General features: G+C 32.9%; 3 protein-coding genes and 2 pseudogenes across 4 annotated transcripts; 1 reads left to right on the top strand and 4 right to left on the bottom strand.

The window, feature by feature from the left end:
• The first annotated feature begins 703 nt into the window (after window positions 1-703).
• Window positions 704-5,353, top strand: LOC146908188 (uncharacterized; annotated as a pseudogene).
• A 777-nt stretch (window positions 5,354-6,130) lies between these two features.
• On the bottom strand, window positions 6,131-9,160 carry LOC146908187 (Pentatricopeptide repeat (PPR) superfamily protein). The gene has a single exon (XM_085725940.1). The coding sequence runs from the start codon at window positions 9,080-9,082 to the stop codon at window positions 7,142-7,144; it is 1,941 nt and encodes a 646-aa protein (XP_085582066.1). The 5' UTR covers window positions 9,083-9,160; the 3' UTR covers window positions 6,131-7,141.
• Window positions 9,161-10,421: 1,261 nt separating this feature from the next.
• Window positions 10,422-11,276, bottom strand: LOC146908186 (dirigent protein 22 pseudogene; annotated as a pseudogene). Its single transcript, XR_015019416.1, has one exon. The product of XR_015019416.1 is annotated as a dirigent protein 22 pseudogene (transcript).
• A 3,341-nt stretch (window positions 11,277-14,617) lies between these two features.
• Window positions 14,618-19,028, bottom strand: LOC146908184 (uncharacterized). The gene is made up of 3 exons (XM_085727182.1): window positions 18,891-19,028; window positions 15,429-16,178; window positions 14,618-15,356 (listed from the first exon to the last, which is right to left on the bottom strand). The coding sequence occupies exons 2-3, from the start codon at window positions 16,156-16,158 to the stop codon at window positions 14,887-14,889; spliced, it is 1,200 nt and encodes a 399-aa protein (XP_085583308.1). The 5' UTR covers window positions 16,159-16,178; window positions 18,891-19,028; the 3' UTR covers window positions 14,618-14,886.
• LOC146908185 (uncharacterized) lies at window positions 16,883-19,028 on the bottom strand. The gene is made up of 3 exons (XM_085727183.1): window positions 18,891-19,028; window positions 17,872-18,235; window positions 16,883-17,786 (listed from the first exon to the last, which is right to left on the bottom strand). Exons 2-3 carry the CDS (start codon window positions 18,232-18,234, stop codon window positions 17,169-17,171), a joined length of 981 nt encoding a protein of 326 aa, XP_085583309.1. The 5' UTR covers window position 18,235; window positions 18,891-19,028; the 3' UTR covers window positions 16,883-17,168.
• Window positions 19,029-19,656: the final 628 nt, after the last annotated feature.

The raw sequence follows: 19,656 nt of genomic DNA, 5'->3' as shown, positions 1-19,656 counted from the left end.
AAACATATTACATATACGAAAATCAGTATTTTTGTATAAAATAAAAATGTTTACATAAGAAGCAAACTTGAAGTTGCTATTCTGATTCTGAATCCGCCGAAGCATTAAAAAGTGAAGAATATTCATATGATTCTTGAAGAAAATCCTATTCCAGTGTTTTTTTTCTTCGAAGAAGCTAAATTAGCTCACCTAAATTGGCACTGGAGAGAATCGAACCGGAGACCTCAAGGAGGAGCACACTCCTAGGTCCCAAGCCTATTCCAGTGTTAGAGGCACACTAATGAACCTACGGGGGCCGATATTGAAGTGAAAATGTTCAAAATAAAAAAACTGGAAGGAAAATCATGCACCTGAGTGCAAAATATGAATTAAATTTGGTTTTAAAGCTGAGTGCAATGTTGACAATCTGAAAAGCTTTTCCAAGCAAGTGGATGACATTAAAAATCTGATTAGAGTTTCTTCATTTTTAAGAATTCTTACCTACAATAGAAATTGATCACTTACCATACCGAACTCCATTTATTTTCTCATTCCCATTCAGCAAAATAATGTGCTTTTATTCTTTAAACTTTCAAGAACTCATCAGACTACGCACTGTTATGCATAGGATGTTCTAGTCTCTTTTTTTCTTTTTTTTTTTCACTTCCTTTTCAAAATGATGGTTGAATGAATGTAATATTTCTACTGTCGCCATGAGTCTAATATGAAGCAACAAGAAATAGCTTCTGATGTGGTAATGTATTGCGACGCAAGAAATTATCTCCTACCGCAGTTCCAACAAACACGACAATTGTGGCTAGATTTTCACAATGGACTGAACTTGGTGTAAAATATTTCATCTCATGGGGTTTTGTCAGTAAACTAGGTGTTGATACATGAACTGATCATCCTGTATAAAACCAGCAGTGTCACATCCCCCTCACAGTAGCTTCATAATCTATTACAAATTTCTTTTCAAATTACTCTCTTTCAAGTTCAAACTTAGTTCCTATTGTCTCATCATATATGTGTTAACCACTTGAATTACAAACATAAGCTTCATATTATTTTCCCCCTAGTAATTTTTTTAATTATCATGGATTGATGATGATGAGAATATAAGCTTCATCCATATGCTGAAGCTATTTCTTTCCACCTACTTTTTGGATGTAATTAGAGTACAATTTTACAATAATTACCATATATATAGCCTAACATAAGAGTAAAGAAGAGTACATTTTTATGCAATATAATTAGAGTACATTATATTATAGGTATTAGAATAAATCAGAAACTTTCATAAACTTCATATAACCTAACATAATATTTCTAATACAATAACATAAAGTAACTTTTAATTTATTTATTTTTAAATAAAGGAAGCTTGCAAGGTAGGGAACCACTGCAAACCCCTAAAATATATTGAAAAAAGGAAAATACAAAGAGAAGAGGGAGTGGCATGAAACCAAAACCCTAAAGATAGATTAGAAAAACCTAAAATAGGGAAGGCCTAACCTATTTCTAGTAAAGTCTTCCATAATTTGAATATGAAAATTGTTCCACCAAATCAAAGAAGATCAGCTAGCCCTAGCTTTGCAAGCTTATTTGCACAATGGTTTCCGTCTCGCTAAATATGAGAGACAATAAAAGACACAGGAAATTAGCAGCAAACAGTTTTCTCATCCATTTCTTAAATGCCAAGGAACTATCTTGGCTGACTTGAAAGCTAAGGAAATTAACATTGAATTGTTTCAAGCCAAATAAAGCACCAACCTTTTTATAAGTAGTTTTTATAGCAATGATAACACCAGTGAGCTTAGCATTAAGGGCAACAAAAATGTCCATATAGAAAGTAAAAGCAAGCACCTAGGAAGTCTGAGTTCCCATCACTAAATATTTCTGCACAAGATGAGTTACCATGATTTCCCAATGCAGCAACATGTGTGTTGCATTTGGTCCAGTTGTGAAAGGTAAGTTGCCAAATGACTTCCTTGATTATGGTTGGCTTAGGATGATTAATTTTGGTATTGAAATCCTTTAAGATAATAAAATCAACAATTGAAGAAGTGACAGAAATGATGAGATTGACAGCATATCTAGGATTTATTTTAATATCAGAGAATCTTTTTTGATTTCTACAATACCAAATTACACTGAAACAATTGGTGATAACTGCTACGATTACCATATTCTATTACACAGGTGAAAAGCAACATGAACCTTCAAAATGCTATAGTTTAAGTTCAAGGAAGATAAAAGCCATCTCCAAATAAAAATGATATATTCACACTAAAATAATAAGTGAGTGGAGGATTCAGCAACCTCTCATGACAAGATTGTCATATATAGGTAACTTGTTATGCAAGAATATTCTCCAAAGGATATATAAAAGTTTTGGAAGGAGGAATGGCAGCATGCCAAATATCTTTTGCCCAACTAATGTTCTCACCAATTGGACAATGATATAAATAAGCATCCTTGAAAGAGAGAGAACCATCATGAGTTTTTTGAAATCATCTTATCATCTCTAATAGTAAAGAAAATAGTTTATCTGATTCCAAATTTCTTGAAGGGAAGGATAAGCATGAAGGATGCAAATAGGAATTCTCCGATTGGAATTGAATTTGTATTAGAATTTCAAATAGGGATTCAATTTTTTTTATTTTTTATAAAAACAAACATATTCGTTCATTCAAATTGATATAGTAATACACTACAAATTTAAAGTCGCAAAAGAGTATATATGCCTACAAATATGACTATATTCAAGTCTTCGAAATACTCATGTTACCGGATCTGCAACGTTGACGAACCCAAATTCATTGATTTGGATGTGCACTTGCTCAAAGCTAATCTTTCAATCTGAATCAAATAAACATTGTATTTAGACGGAAAACAAAATCACTCCGCACAAAAACGGAGAATCAAAACAAATAGAGTCGTTCAAAGACGATAATCACAATAACAAACAAATGAAGACTGAAAATATGTGGATATCACTTATTTAACTATAATAGAAGGAAAAACTATTCAAATGAGTGATTTTGTATCAAAATTGACCCTATATCACCATCTTCGGTAGATAAAAAAGAAGAAAGGTTGTGACGGCTCGATTTAGTAAGGAGGGAAGAGAGAAAGAGAGGTAGGATCTTATATGTTTTTTTTTTTGAACAAAAGAGGGTTGAGGCCCAAAATTATGAGATATGAATGTTTTAACGGACTCAAACCAATAAGCTCCTACTCACAAAATCTCTATATAGCCACTACGCTACGAATTTATAATAAAAGTGGGTTGAAGGGAATCGAACCTATAAAATAAAATGGGAGGACCGAACTACACATAGCTCAAACTATAATATTGACAAAATGTGGAATTAAGATTTTTTTTTAGCCTTTTCAGCCTTAAGAATTCAAAGATGCTATGTTTTCTATGCATCCGGATAAATGCCCTGGCCCGAATGGATTTAATCCTGGATTTTTTCAACAATTTTGGTCTATTTGTAGTCCCGATATTTTTTAGAAATGTTGTTTGTGGCTCAATAACAATCAATTCCACCTTCACTTAACTCCACTAATATTGCGTTGATTCCAAAGGGGGCAGAACAAAAGTCGATGAAAGATTGGCGGCCGATTTCGTTATGTAATGTTTTGTATAAATTGCTTGCAAAAGTCCTAGCCAATCGGTTGAAGCACATTCCTCACAAATGTATTTCGGCTAACCAATCGGCCTTTGTTCTAGGGAGGTCAATACTTGATCATTCTATGATTGCAATTGAATTCATTTATAGAATATTATAAAATATCAATCACTTCACGTTTATAGAATATAAAATACTAAACCAAATTAGAAATCAAACATGATAATTTCTCCTACGAACATATATGATTCTAAAAAGTAAACTCATAACTCACCTCCAAGTCCCAGCTAACAGTTAAAAAACTAATTTTATTATGGTGCAATTAAACCTGGTACATAATCCTTAGTATAGAGTCAAATCTTAGTCATGGGAATTTCAGCATTGTCTTCTTGTTTATACAAAATTGTTGCCTGCAATGTTCCTTCCACCGATTCAATAAGGATCAAATAATCATTCTTAAAAGTGCCCAATTGTGGTAAAATACATTCTTGATCAATTTGAAGAGCTTGATAACTAAGTTTCAACAATTGAGTCCAAGAACTTTCAACGCCAAACTCATTTAATTGCTATAAAACAAATTGAGTTCTTTTGACATTATCATAAGAGAAACACAAATGATCATAAATCCCAAGATTTGGCTTAACTTGGCAATGACCATAACGGTGGGCTTGATCAAAACAAGAAGGCACATACAATTGCTTATATGTTTCATTCCCAAGATCAAGTGAAACAATATAAAGAGATTGTTATTCCATGATTTCTTGTCAAAATGCCATAACCGATTAAATTTTGAATATTTCTCCAACAATTGTCACGTTTGTTGTAAACATTGACTTCATATTCTAATGATTCATAATTGTTGGAAGTCTTGACATTCACAACTACCACCTTGTAAGTGTCTGATAAGCTATCGTAACCAAACCCAAACATAGAACAAGAGGGATATTGGTTACGATACCTTATCAGACACTTACAAGATGGTATAGCTGTGAATTTCAAGACTTCTAATGATTATGAATCATTAGAATATGAAGTCAATGTTTACAACAAACGTGACAATTGTTGGAGAAATATTCAAAATCTCCTTGGTTCTCACATTTTGCAAGAAATCATGAAATGTACTTGAATGATACAATTAATTGGTTAGCAACTTTTGATCGTGATTGGAACAATCCTCTTTATATTGTTTCACTTGATCTTGGGAATGAAACATATAAGCAATTGTCTGTGCCTTCTTGTTTTGATCAAGTCCACCGTTATGATCATTGTCAAGCTAAGCCAAGTCTTGGGATTTTGAATAATCATTTGTGTTTCTCTTATGATAATGTCAAAAGAACTCAATTTGTTTTATGACAATTGAATGAGTTTGTGGTTGAAAGTTCTTGGACTCAATTGTTGAAACTTAGTTATCAAGCTCTTCAAATTGATCAAGAATGTATTTTACCACCATTGGGTACTTTTAAGAATGATTATTTGATCCTTATTGAATTGGTGGAAGGAACATTGCAGGCAACAATGTTGTATAAACAAGAAGACAATGCTGAAATTCCCAAGACTAAGATTTGACTCTATACTAAGGATTATGTACCAAGTTTAGTTGCACCATAATAAAATTAGTTATTTAACTATTAGACGGGACTTGGAGGTAAGTTATGGGTTTACTTTTTTAGAATCATATATGTTCTTAAGAGAAATTATCATGTTTGATTTCTAATTTGGTTTAGTATTTTATATTCTATAAACGTGAAGTGATTGATGTTTTTTAATATATAAATTAATTTTTCGTATATTAGTTGTTGTGTTGATATTGGGTCTGGATTCGTGTGTATTAAAAAAAAAAATAGGCTTAAACGATTGTATTTATGATCTTACCCTTGGCCGGTCCTGTCTTGACCTGATTAAATACAAATAATTGACTCATAATAGATAAAAATATATAATAGGAAAACTTATCGGATTTGATTGAGGTGTGCAGAAAGCACTGGGCTTAAGATTATTTCGTCGCCACGGATGAGTTACCCGGTGCAATTGACCTCATAGCGTCACTTCTTGCTAGCACCGCACGTGAATTAGCAAAGTCTCAACAACAAATTTTTGGATGCTCAAGAAAACTTGATTTATATTTGTTAATTGTTATTATAGACAAAGTTGAAGCAAGAAAAAAATGGAGAAGATGCATGTATACTTCAGCAACCTATTTGTTCTCTATGTCTCCATTCTCTCTATCTTCTATGTTCAGCAAACTTATCCCATATAAATATAACCCATTAAGGAAAAAATGTTGGCTGTTTCCATAGTTTCTCTCATAAGTAAAACGGAAAATTCCTATTAATTAGGATTAACTTGGTAGTGCAGCATTAATATAGGAATAAAAGAAAAACGTTTAGGCAGCATAACCGTAAATTATCGTAGTATGACCGATTCAAAAACTTAATTGAATATAGTAATTAGATTTTAAATAGATACTAATCAACTTTAAAATAAATTATTAATAAAATTCCAACAGAAACAGATTTGAAGTTGCTATTCTGAATATGAAGCATTAAAAATGAAGAATGTTCATATGATTCTTGAGGAAAATCCTATACCAGTGTTATGCGTTAGAGGCACACTAATGAACCTATGGGAATTATGCGTTAGAGGCACACTAATGAACCTACAGGAAGGAAAATTATGCATGTGCTTGAAAAATGTTAACAATAAAAAAATTATGAATGAAATTTGGTTTTAAACCTGAGTGCAATGTTCACACTTCACAGTCTGAAAAGCTTTCCAAGCAAGTGGATGACATGAAAAATCTGATTAGAGTTTCTTCATTTTTAAGAATTCTTATCTGCGATATAAAATCATCACTTACCATACCCAACTCCATTTATTTTCTCATTCCCATACGGCAAAAAAACGTGCTTTTGTTCTTTCAAGAACTGATCAGACTACACACTGTTATGCTGCCATAATCCAAAGCATCCGGGACGTGTTAGATCGAGATTGAACGGTACAGTCGACTCATACATTTAGAGGGCAATGCTTGAGAGGACTTTTTGCCCAAATAATGTGGAAAAAGGGGGATGCAATTCGTGCATAGGATGTTCTAGTTTCTTTTTCCTTCTTTTCTTTCACTTCCTTTCAAAATGTTGTAACTCTTGATGGTTGAATGAATGTAATATTTCTACTGTCACCATGAGTCTAATATGAAGCAACAAGAGATAGCTTCCGTGGTGGTATAATGTATTGTGATGCCAGAAATTGGCTCCTCACGGCTTCACAGTCAGAGAGTCTATGGGATTTTGTTGGTAAACTAGTGTTGATATGAACTGCTCATTCTGTATAAAACCACGGTGCATGTTGTTTCCTTCCAGCAGTGTCACATCCCTCACAGTAGCTTCATAATCTATAACAAAATTCATTTCAAATTACTCTCTTTCAAGTTCAACTCTGTTCTTATTGTCTCATCATATCATTAGATGCATTATAACTTCCATTTCCTTGTTATCTGGATAGGGACTAATAACCAATTTTCATTGTTATCTGGTAAATGCCAAAGTTTTATCACCGTCATTTGACAAGGTTGGATCTTCAGATGGAGTGTGCATCCTCACTTTGCTTTGTAACTTGTGAAGAATCCTCCATGTCACACAGTCAGGGGCCACTCCATTCTTATTCATCTCTCTAACAATTTGGTAAGCTTCTCTTTTCAAACCTAGATTGCAAGCACGGTTTATCAGAATATTATAGCTATATATATTGGGAGACACCTCAGAATCTACCAATTCATACAAGAAATGACAAGCCTCATTGAACATGCCAGAACTACAGAGCCCTTTCAGAATGGCTGCATAAACAAAATTATCATGGATCCCTGAAGGCCATATAACACTCTGCCAAAAACTCTTTGCCTCTTCTATTTGATCACATTCACATAAACCTTCTACTATAACTGTATAAGTGGTGCTATCTGGAGTAATGCCGTCACCACCCATGTTATTAAAAACCCCGAATGCATCATTCGGTCTTTTAAGTTTGTATAGGCATCTGATAAGAACATTATATGTTACAACACCAGGCTTCAAACCATTTTCAGGCATCACTCTATTGAACAGATATAGAGCTTCATCGACTTTTTCAGCATCCAATAGACCAGAAATCAATGTAGTGAAGGTTACAACATCAGGTGCACAAAATTTACCCAATAACATGTCATTCAACACTTGTAAAGCTTCATCAACCCTCCCCATCTTGCAAAAACCATTAATAACCGTGTTGAGGGTAATCACATCGGTCTGACAATGGCTCTCAAGCATAAACACAAGCACATTTAAAAGCTCTGTTGGATTGTTCACATGACAAAGAGCTCTCAAGTAGATGTTGTAAATCCTAGTCTCGTCAACACCTTCCTTACACAACATGAGTTTAAGAACTTCCCTTGCCTTGTCCACATCCAATACACGACATAGAGCTTCCACCAATACCTTATAAGTATGCTCGCACAGCGAGAATCCAAATTCAGCTCCTTCTTCTAACAACTGATAACCTCGCATACAATCACCGTCCTTGCTTAGTCCATGTATGATATAATTATACGACACGTCACTTGGAACAAACCCTCTCTTCCTCATCAAATAAACAATCCTAGCTGCTCCATGATACCTTCCAACTTTACAGAATGAATCAATCATCTGCCCATAAACAACCTCCTCTGACAAACTACTACCACACGGTAACTCTTCTGCAATCTCAAAAACTTCATTAAAAAACCCTTCTTTACACAAAGAATCAATCAAATTAGCAAAAGCAGCAACCTTCACACCCAATTCATCTTCCACTTTCACCCTCTCCCACAACTTACACATCAACTCTCTCCCACTTTCCAAATCCCTTCCCCTTAGAAACCCGCGAATCAAAACACTATAAGTCATCGAATTCGGCTCCAAACCACTCTCAAGCATTTCATCAAACACCTTAATTGCATCCCTAATTCCACCAACTGAGCAATACCCATTCATCAAAGTGGTATAAGAAACAACATTAGGACAATGCCCACGATTCTTCATATCGAAAAACAATCTATGCGCATCGAACGGTCGATGAATCAAGCAAAACTGGTCCATCAAACGATTGTAATTAACCAAAGAAGGAACAAAACCAGGTTTGTTTTGGATCAATGAGTTAACGAGAGACCATGTTTGAAATGGGGTTTTGGAACGGAGTAACTTAGCGAGGAGGAGGTTGCAGGTTCGGTGATCGGGGATTGAACCGGAGGATAGAAAGAGCGAGAAACGTTGATGGGCTTCTTCGAAACGGTTGGAGTTGCAGAGAGTGTGGAGAATGGTGGAAATTGTGTGTTGTGAAGGTTGAAATGAGAGAGATGAGAATTGAAGAATGAAGGATTTGGATTTGTGAGGAAGAATGAGAAATGTGAGTGATTTCTTCCATTGACAACAAAAGCTTGTTAATGTTGTTTGCATGGTCACACAATGAAGACAACCTCGATATCACTTTTGTTTCGGTGGTTGTATCTTATGAAGCACGAGGCCGAATAGACATTGGACACTGATAAGTCGACACTGTCAATAATATGAGAAAATCTTATAATTCAGTGTAATTTTACACTGGGAACCGAAATGGGACACGTCTAATATGAGTGTCCGTGCTTCATAGATTGTCCCTTCGTAATATGCACTTAGTTAAAATACTATGATAACAAGAGAATTCTTATAAGGATTAATATAACATAAGTATATTGTGAGACTAATTTGACAATATTAACGAAACATTTTAATATTAGAAACTGTTTTGACAAACATAGTGCTTAATCATGAACTATTTTGAAATTTCAATACATTGAGAGACTATTGTGGTTATTCCTTACACATTCAAGACTAAAATGACTAGTATCGCTTGATTGTTATTACTTCAGTGAAAGTGAATCAACACATCTTTTAGATTTAAGGTTTCAAAAGTATTTTGGGGGAAATCGCAAGTATAATCTCTTACATTCATCCTACATAGATTGGTCTGGACAGATCAAACCTAAAGGTTAGTATGTAAACATAAGCTTTGTATGATAGTGATTTGGTGATATTGAATGTCGTTTTTTTAATAGAAAATGTACTTATTGAATAGAAGTCACATCAATAAAGAATTGAGCCACCCAAAAGCAATTTTATGAGACAGTAATTGATCTCTTCTACCGTAGTCAAATGTCCTAAATTTGAATCACTTTGGCATCTTAGTACATGCCATATGATATGTTAGTATTTTCTTTCTATGGCTAGGATTCGAACTACAGATTCTTTAACTCTTAAAACTCATTTAACACCCTAACTGAATCAAGTGGGCTATCATTATGCCCAATGTAGTAATATGAATATGTACATATTGATGATTGGTGAGAATGAAAAATCATGGTGAACCATGGTGATTTTATGACACTACAAAATATAACTTTTGTCTAAATCACATAAGTTCAACATTATTTGCTTAACAAAAATATTATTTTCTGAACCTAAAGTTTATGGGACAAAGTAAGTTTATATTGTCCCTCCACTCTTTCTTTTCATTTTTTTAATATTTTTTCTCCATCTCAGTATGGGTGTCATACTTAAATTTACATGAAACTCATACGGTGTGTATAAGACAACCTTTTATAGTTGTTAAAATAACTTTACTCTTTGTTTAATTCATCGGTCGCCTCTCATCCAAACATGCATAATGAATGTCTCAATAAATTGAATTTTTTTATTTCTGAGAATATTTTCAAGTAGCTAATGAGAAGAAGAATAAAAACATAGGAGAGAGTAATATATAAATTAGTTTTGGTATTATTCGTATTCTCATTCATATCAACCACAAATACACCATATATATGAAAACATAGTACATAATCAATAAGACCTCAAAAGAAGAAAAACCTTAGTACATAATCAATAAATTGCAAAATAATTATCTCCTATGCATAGTACCATAGCATACCATCATTTAATAATGCAACACATAAATATTGTACTCAACTATAGCATCATTTGTCTTGGATGAAAACCAATGAGTTCTAAGTTGAGCATATCCTCTAGCGAATCGGAAAAGACCACTACCACCAATTATAGGCATTTCCCTAACCTTATCATAAACAGGATTCCTCCCCAAAATAGTGATGGTGCTACCATTGTACTTTCCTACAATGATAGCAAAATTCATAGCCATGATAAGGTCTATCTCACTTTGTGATGTTGAGGCATAGAACCCTTGTGCTTTTCCAACCAATTTGGAACTCAATTCAGGTCCTAAGGTTAAAGGGTTCTCAATCATGTTAACTAAACCAAAGGCAGTGGTTGAGTTTTTCAAAGGTGGTGGAACAATTTGCATTGAAGAAGGGTTGTTTCCACTAACTATGTCATGCCAATAGAATTTTAAATGGGTTAGCTTCTCTTGTTTATTCTCTAAATTTAATTCTTTGAGGTCTAATGAACGCATGAAATTGGCATCATCTTGTTTTGCTTTGATTAAAGATGTAAAGGGAGTGGTGAAGAGGAGAAAGAAGATGGAGAATTGGATGAACATTTTGGTTGTGGAGGAATGTGATTCTTGTGTTGAAGCTTAAGGTATTTTAACATGGAAATAAATATACAATGATTTATGATGCATGGAAGGTAGAGAATCAAATGAAAATATCATAAGGAGTGGGTGCGGTGTAATCGTAATCATTCATAGGTTAGAAATAACTTTAATGTGACATACATGCTTTTGCTATTACATTTTAGGTAAGATGTCCATTCTTATCATATTGGACAATTGAATCCTCTCCTAAGTCTTACTTATGATAGTAAGTACTCCCTCCGTCCCGGAATAACTGACTCATTTTTTAAAAAAAAAGTGTCCCAAAATAACTTACACATTTCAATTTTCAATACAACTTTCATCATTCTCAATACAATATAACACTAAATAATACTACTTTTATCATTCCCAATACAATATATTCCACTTTCCCTTTTATTTATACATTTTTCTTAGTATGTGTGAAAAACAAAATTGTGTCAATTAAATTGGGACGGGGGTAGTATAATTTTTTAAATTTCTTTTTTGACAGGTTTTAATATTTCAAACCTTCAACTTGCTTTTCTCATTTATTTTTTATACAAAACTAGTACATTCTGTATAGAAATTTAATTAATCAAACAGAAAAAATATGTCATTAGAAGTCATATGTTAATAGATAAAAAACAATATCACCTTCAACAATAAATGTTCAACTTTCATGGGGAATTAGTCACTTTAGTCCCTGAATGCAGAGAAATTGCAAAACAATCCCTGAATGTAAACTCCGTTGGTCAATTTCATGGACTAAAGTGACTAACGGAGTCTACATTCAATGACTAAATTGACTAACGGAGTCTGCATTTAGGGACTAAATTGACTAACAGAGTCTACATTCAGAGACTATTTTGCAATTTATCTACATTCAAAGACTAAAGTGACGACTCATTTCCTATTCAGGGACTAAAGTGACTAATATTCCCAACTTTCATTTACATACTTTGTTTTTACCTACAGCCGACGACCGTTGATAAAAGTTGAAAATATAGATCAAATATTATTTTAACTTTAATAGACGGGCATATCGCGTAAAAAAAAAAAAAACTTTATACACGAGCATATGACTTTCTATATGATGAATTTTGTATCTCAAATTTCCTTTTTCAATGGCTCTAAAAAATTTCAACATGTTTTAGTCTCATAAATGTCTTTAGTCACGATTTTTTATCTCTGTTTTTTAATCAATTAATATGTATCTTTTACTTTTCGTTCAAAAAAAATGTATCTTTTACTTTTTTGAATGATTTTTACAAAGATGCTTATAATATTATGTATCCCAATTTCTCTTTGATCAAAGTATAACAATCTCTCACACGTAAATTTAGAATTTTTAACAAAATAAGAATTAAATATGAATTTTTAAACACTAATAACTTAAAAATTCATATTACATGCTAAAAAAACAAACTTTTGCAATAGAGATTTTAATAATGTACTAAATACAATTACAAAAAATAATTCAAAATTTCAAATGATGCACGTGAGTTTACTTAAAAGTAGGCACAATGAGAGAACTATACAATCATTTCACTTCAAATAAATCAAAACAATAACTAATGTATCTATTTGGCTCTCGTACTAATTTATGGTATTTAGCGGTATAGTCAATAATTATAAATACAAATTATAGTATCTATATGATAATTGCTTTGAACCATTCATAAACATGAAAATTGCTTTTTTGACATTTAATTTTTCTTAAAAACAATGGAAATGACGTTTTTACCCTCAATAGTAATTAACTATTTAATTTTGTCCAGTAGTAGTTAACTGCCATATTCCACCTATACAACTAAAAAAAAAGTTTCAACGGTATTTAGCTACCGTGAAACATGAAATATAATTTTTTTCTATCAAAACTGGCTACAACTTCAATTGTGTAATTTTTGTCCTATTTCTCTAGTCTCTTCTCTAGCTTGAGCTTGCCTACTGATGTGGACTTTCAACAACATATAAGAAAGGGGTGAATCACTAAATCAATTTACATCATAGATGACATAGTTAGCTAGCGTACTAATACAACAATGTTGACACCACTATTTATCAATGAATGCAAGTGCTATTATGCCATAAACAATTACACAGTAGGAGCTTCGAAGGTGTGCTAGTTTTGATAGGAAAAATTATATTTCATGTTTCACGATAGTTAACTACTGTTGGAGTTTTTTTTTTTTAAGTTGTATAGTAAACTATCGCCTAGGGCAAAAACATTATTTCTATGTGTTTTCAAGAAAATTTGAAAGTCAAAAAAAGCAATTTTCCATAAATATAGCCCGATTAAATAGTTCATCAATCGTTGGTGTTTAAAAAAAAAATTGACCATAATTATGTTCCCTAACGTTCGGAGAGGCGCTCTGGTGCTCTTATATCCGCTATGTTAATTGTGCTAACGCGTATACATTATGAACAGTATTTTTTATGAAATTTTGTTTTTTTATTAAAAATATTTTAATATTGATAAAAAATTATAGGTATAAATGCTTGAGACTTTTAAATTGTATCAAGCATGCTTATCTTTTTCAATCACACCAACAATATCGCAAATGTAATAGAAATTCTTATCGTTTTGAATGATACAAACAATATAGCATTTTTATAGATAATTTTGTTGAAGGATGTAATTGAAATTGAAAAGGCCACATCAAAATCATATATCCCTTTATATATAGGTATAGATAATAATTCATAAATAATTGACTAGGTTTAAACATTTTTTTTTCATTATCTTTATGGCGAGGTTCATATTTGTCTCGTAACTTTGTATTTTGGTGGATGATTCTCTTTTGCACGTCTTGTGCGAGATGAATCACCTTGTGTGATCTATATATTTTCATTTTGGTTTGTTCAAAAAAAAATATATTTGTCTCTTAACAAAAAAAATACATATTGGTCCTTTAATATGATTATATGATAGTAAGTTAGTCTTTTCCATCCACACAAATGTTGACTTTGACTAACAATATGGATGGAAAGATTCAACTTGTTACCATTTAGTGTGTGTTTGGTTGTGCGGTGGAAAAAATTGATTTTGATAGAATTGATTTTGTAGAATTGATTTTGGTTAAAAGTGAGTTGAATGTAAAGTGATTTATGTTTGGATACCTTCAAAACAAAAGTGATTTGTATGAAAAATGTTGTTTGGATGTTTTGAGTCAGAATTGCTTTTAGATGTGTAAAAGACCAAAATGGGCTTTAAAATGTGAATGTGAGTGAGTGTGTGTGTGTGTGTATATATATATATATATATATATATATCAAATTTTACATTTATTTGTTTTTTTCATCCTTCATTTATTTTTGATTAATTGACAAAAAAATTACTAGTATTTCAAAAAAAAAATTACTAGATTAATATAATTTGAAATTCAGCAATTGTCCAATTCTTTCGATACAGTAGTCAACACAAGTATATAATGATTTTGAGCACTGTAAAGAAGAAAGAAAAGGGTACATTAAGGAACAATACAGCACCTAGATGAACAAAATAATCATTTTACAGTTCCACATTGAACCAGAACTAAACAATTTCATTAGAAAGTATTAGCAATCTTGGAAAACACAAAATCCATTGCATCCATTTCTTTGCAAGGGGCAGAATCCTTTGCCTTTTGAAAATAGACAGAACCGTTCTTGATTTCCCATTCAGGGTGCTCCTCCTTAAAACATTACTACAATACTAATGATTTTTCCTGAACTCTATAATTTGATCTCGAACCGAGTTTCGAACATGATTCATCTCAGATGAGGAAGCTATATTTAAATTTTGAGATGAATCCAAATTAACTGGTCTACGATAATCATCATGATCAAGGGTTATGTCTTCATCCTCATACCGATTGAAATCGACGTCCATATCAGCATTCCTTCTAATAAAGTTATGTATAGCCATTGTTGCAACAACGACTTCAACTTGTGTCTTAATTGTGAATTTAGGCATGCGTCGTAGAATTGCAAATCTATTCTTCCATACACCAAAAGTTCTTTCTATTGTGCACCTTAAACTTGAGTGATAATAATTGAATACCTCGTTGTTATTTTCAAACCCATGGGAACGCCGAAAATCAGGGAGGTGATAACGTTCACATCTGTATGGACCAAGATACCCCATCGGTGTTGGATAACCGGCATCCACCAAATAATACATACCTAAAAATAAATTAAATTATAAATTGTAAAGAATAATACTAATAAATAAGTTGTAAAGGATAATATTAATACCTGGAGGAGGATGTGGAAAATTTAGATTTGCATTTGTGAGAGCATGGTCAAAAACACGAGCATCATGGGCAGTACCTTCCCATCCAGCTAAAACAAAAGTGAAGCACATGTTCCAATCACATACAGCCATTACATTTTGTGTCGGATATCCCTTTCTTCCAATAAATCTAGTTTGGTCACTGGCACTAACCACACAGGGAATATGCGTACCATCGATTGCTCCTATAGCATTCTTAAAAAATGGCCAATATCGTGGATCACTTTGAATTTTTGCATGACTATCACTGAACAAAGGATCTTGAGGCTTTATATATTCGATGGACAAACTCAAGCAAGCAACTAACACATCATGAAAACGTCTACTCACAGTTTCACCTGAGTGTTGGAACCTTTCTTGAATCATTCTGTTACCCACTCCATGTCCAACAACAAGTAAGAACATTGCAACTATCTCTTCTACCCCTATGTGATTAGTGGGCTTTAAACCATGATCAACTAATTTAGTGCAAAGTTTATGAAAAATAGGTTTTTCCATTCGAAACATCTCATAACAACGAGTTGGATTCCCTTGTAACACTTCTTTCACCCATGCATGCCCTGTTAGCTCACTAGTTCTACATGGCTCTTTACATAAATGTTTCACGCCATACTCACCCATCAGCGCAGCCACTAAAGAAGCTTGTTCAAAAAAATCATCGTCTTCATTTGATTCTTCATTCCAATAGTTCATTTTGCAATGAGATTTGGCTACTGTCAAAAGTAAACAATTAGTAAGAAAAAACAAAAAAAAAGTTAATTTACTATATCAGGAGCTATCTTAAATGTCACACAATCTAAAATATGCTTTAAAACATAAGAAATCATAAGAAACATGACAATTATCAGAACAATCAGAAATCATGGCATTTGAATCTATTGTGCAGGAGCTTTGTAGAAGAAATCATGACAATTAGACAAATATAGTGCAGGAGCTTTGTAGAAGAAATTAATTATCCTATCAGCCATCTATTGTATTTTTACTCGGATTACATATACTTGTCTGCATTGTTTTTGCATCTTATTTGACATATGTGTCTTTATTGTGTACATTCAGAACTATTTATTTCTGCATTCAGAACTATCCTGTCAGCCATCTTCTGTGTTTTTTATTATGATCTTATCTTTGTAACTATATATTTCTGCATAAGTTACTAGCAAGTGCAGAAATTTACTAGCAAGTGCAGAAGGTACTAGCAAGGTACTAGCAAGTGCAGAAGGTACTAGCAATGTATTATAGACAAATATAGTGCATAATACAGTGCAGAAATCATAACAATGCAAATAACTGCAACCTAAAACAAATATAGTTCAGAATATAGTGACAAATATAGTGCAGAATATAGTGCAGACATCATAACAGTTTTGCAAATAACTATGATCAGGACAACATAAGTGAACCAAAAATACAAGCATAATTATCACACAACATAAGTCTTCATTAAGGGATATAAACATTACATAAGTTACTAGTACTTCATAACAGTACTTCATAGTTACTACCACTTCTTACAATACTTCCTAATTGAAAGGAAAAACATAACAGTACTTCATAGTTACTAGTGCTTCCTAGATTATTTCTTAATTTAAAGACAACAGAACATGACAACATTAAAGACTAAACATAACAGTACTTCATAGTTACTAGTACTTCGTAGATTACTTCTTAATTCATAGTACTTCCTAGCTTAATTCCCATACATCCTAGTCACACAGGTTAGTCATGAATGGCAGTGGGTTATCAATTGTATGCTTAAGCCAATTCAACCTCTTCTCCTCTGAACCTCGTAGGGAAATAAACATCTCCCTTGCAGGCTTAAACATCAGCAAGTTGCAACACCGAGCATGCAAATAAAGATCATTTGAGACTTCATCCATGGTGTGAAGCTCAGCCATCACTTCACCAATAGATGCATTACCCGCAGCATCATTGCGAGAACGACATGTCTCTGCAATTAAACTAACAGCTTCAGCTATCTTTGATGATGCACTTGCTTTTTTCTTACTTGGCTTGTCTGCTCTAACAGCTCTTTTCCTCTTCTCACCACTCTTTTGACCATCAGTTTTTTGTGAAGAATTCAACCCAATATTTCCAAATTCAGTTGTTGCTCCAACACTTGCATCCTCGCTATCGCCAGATCCTTCTACAGCCACTGCCTCATCATCATCATCATTATCATCATTTTCAAACACAGATGGCAATACCCCACATGATGGTGCCCAAGTGTACTCTCCATTAGCCACTACATCCTTGAAAAGTGTGGTTAACTCATTGGCGAATGGAAGCCCCTTGTTCCTAAATTTTTCATAAAGAGGGTTTTCCTGCATTTTCATAACTCACATCATATAAGAAACACGAGTATACATATCTAAGGCTTACGAAATAACAATTTTTTGTATTACATACCAGTTGTTTGGTCTCCCACCACTCATCAGGTGCTACAACAGTGTTGTTCACAGGATCCCACCCTAATCCAGTTTCTCTCCCAAATAAGTTATACCATGCTCTCCAATCCTTTCTCAGACTGTCATACCTATTCTTTAGTTGAGCATTCTCATACTTCAGTCCGGTTAAATTATGAAATCGGACCCTAATATTTGTCCACCCTTTTTTTGAAAAGCTCGTACCAACACGTTCTCCCTTGGAGACTTGCTCCAAACATGCTTTCACAAAGTTTTCAGTTGACTTATAATCCCAATTAGCTTTTGTTTTCTGCCCCCCATCACTAGGTGAGGAGGAACCCACAACATTTTTCTTGGTATTCACCATTCTATGTAAACAAGGTTAAATATAAATCTATTTGAATCAAACCTATATTCAAATAACCACTTATATATGAGGTGAAAAGAGTAACTAAAGTCTGCACCAATCAATGACAGCAAAACACTAATAAAAACTGAACCAAAATATTGGAGAATAAAGTCAAATAACCAAGCATTAATATCATATCTGCATATATCAGGAAAACCTGATATGTTTTGATGAAGTTTCCTACATTAGATGGTTTGTTATTAATTGTATATCATTCTTAAGGTTTACAATCAGTTGCCAACACTTTAAAATATATGTGCAGCGAAATATTTTGCTTCTAGTACACATGCTTTTATCACTGTTGTATATATGTGCAGTTTATTACCTTTGGATTGGAAGTGCTTATTACTTTTATCAACAGAAACATCATAACAGCAAGAAATGCACCAAAAACTAAACCATAATAATAGCAAAACTAAAGAAAAACTTAAAATTTATTTTCAAACTCCATCAATATCATTATCATTTTAAAAGCAAAACAAAGAAGCAATCATAATTAAGTTTAAGGAAAACAAAGAAAAACAATATTTATTCATTCATTCATTTTATCAAACACATCAAATGCATTGTTATCATAACTGAATAAATGGATAAAGAGGAGAATTTGAGCTTACTTTGAGCTATCCAACACTGCTGCTATTTGGAACTTTGCTTAATTTCCTTTTCTTGCGTGCTTGAGAGAATGAAAAGGGTGAGAGATGAGGCAACATATATAAAGAAGTTTTGAGGTAGGTGAACCGATTGATTTTGATCTGTAAAATTAAATATGATGAAAGGAATTAGAGTTTAATGAAGTTATGATATGGTTGAAAAAAACAGCTTTGTCTTTAATTTTTGATAGGAGATTAGGATTCAGATAAGCAAGAAGTTATGATATAGGTGAAAAAAACAGCTTTGTCAAATTCAGATAAACATGAGTTATGCTGTAAGGTGAGAAGTTAGTTGAGAATCAAGGGTAAAAAAGAGAAATTGGAGGAATACAAACCTACGGTTGTGAAAATTGATTTGTAGAAGCTAGGAATTGCAGCTTCTTTGAAAATCGATTCTGATGATGCAAACTTGCGGCGACGGCGGAAGGGTGAGGAGAGCCAAACAACGTGAAAGCGCTTTGAGGAAGTTAGACGTGCGTTTACCCTTTCCCACCGGGTAACCAAACATGTACTTAATCAAATTAAAGGACCCATATACATCTCCTTTTGTCAGACGACCAATATAAAACTTGCAATAAAGATAAGGACCAAAAATATGTTTAAGCTTAACTGATTATGTCAATTCATTGATTAATTAAAAAACACAAGTAGTCTCATTCCAGCATATGGAAACCTCACAAAATGCAAAATGGGCTCACATAATAAATATAATTACAATTATTTTATATTA

Source organism: Medicago sativa, chromosome 7, assembly GCF_051527215.1.
Source record: "Medicago sativa cultivar Bolivia chromosome 7, Bolivia_mono, whole genome shotgun sequence".
NCBI classification, from domain to species: Eukaryota; Viridiplantae; Streptophyta; class Magnoliopsida; order Fabales; family Fabaceae; genus Medicago; species Medicago sativa.
Note: the sequence above shows the minus strand (reverse complement) of the source record. Positions and strands in the feature narration are given on the sequence as shown.

Bases quoted from the DNA above. Each gene is read 5' to 3' on its own strand.
- LOC146908187 (XM_085725940.1), bottom strand. From the start codon at position 9,082: ATGCAAACAACATTAACAAGCTTTTGTTGTCAATGGAAGAAATCACTC.
- LOC146908184 (XM_085727182.1), bottom strand. From the start codon at position 16,158: ATGAACTATTGGAATGAAGAATCAAATGAAGACGATGATTTTTTTGAA. The intron at 15,357-15,428 runs GTATTAATATTA...ATTTATTTTTAG, and splicing joins TTTTCCACATCCTCCTCCAG to GTATGTATTATTTGGTGGAT.
- LOC146908185 (XM_085727183.1), bottom strand. From the start codon at position 18,234: ATGGTGAATACCAAGAAAAATGTTGTGGGTTCCTCCTCACCTAGTGAT. The intron at 17,787-17,871 runs GTATGTAATACA...ATGAAAATGCAG, and splicing joins GGTGGGAGACCAAACAACTG to GAAAACCCTCTTTATGAAAA.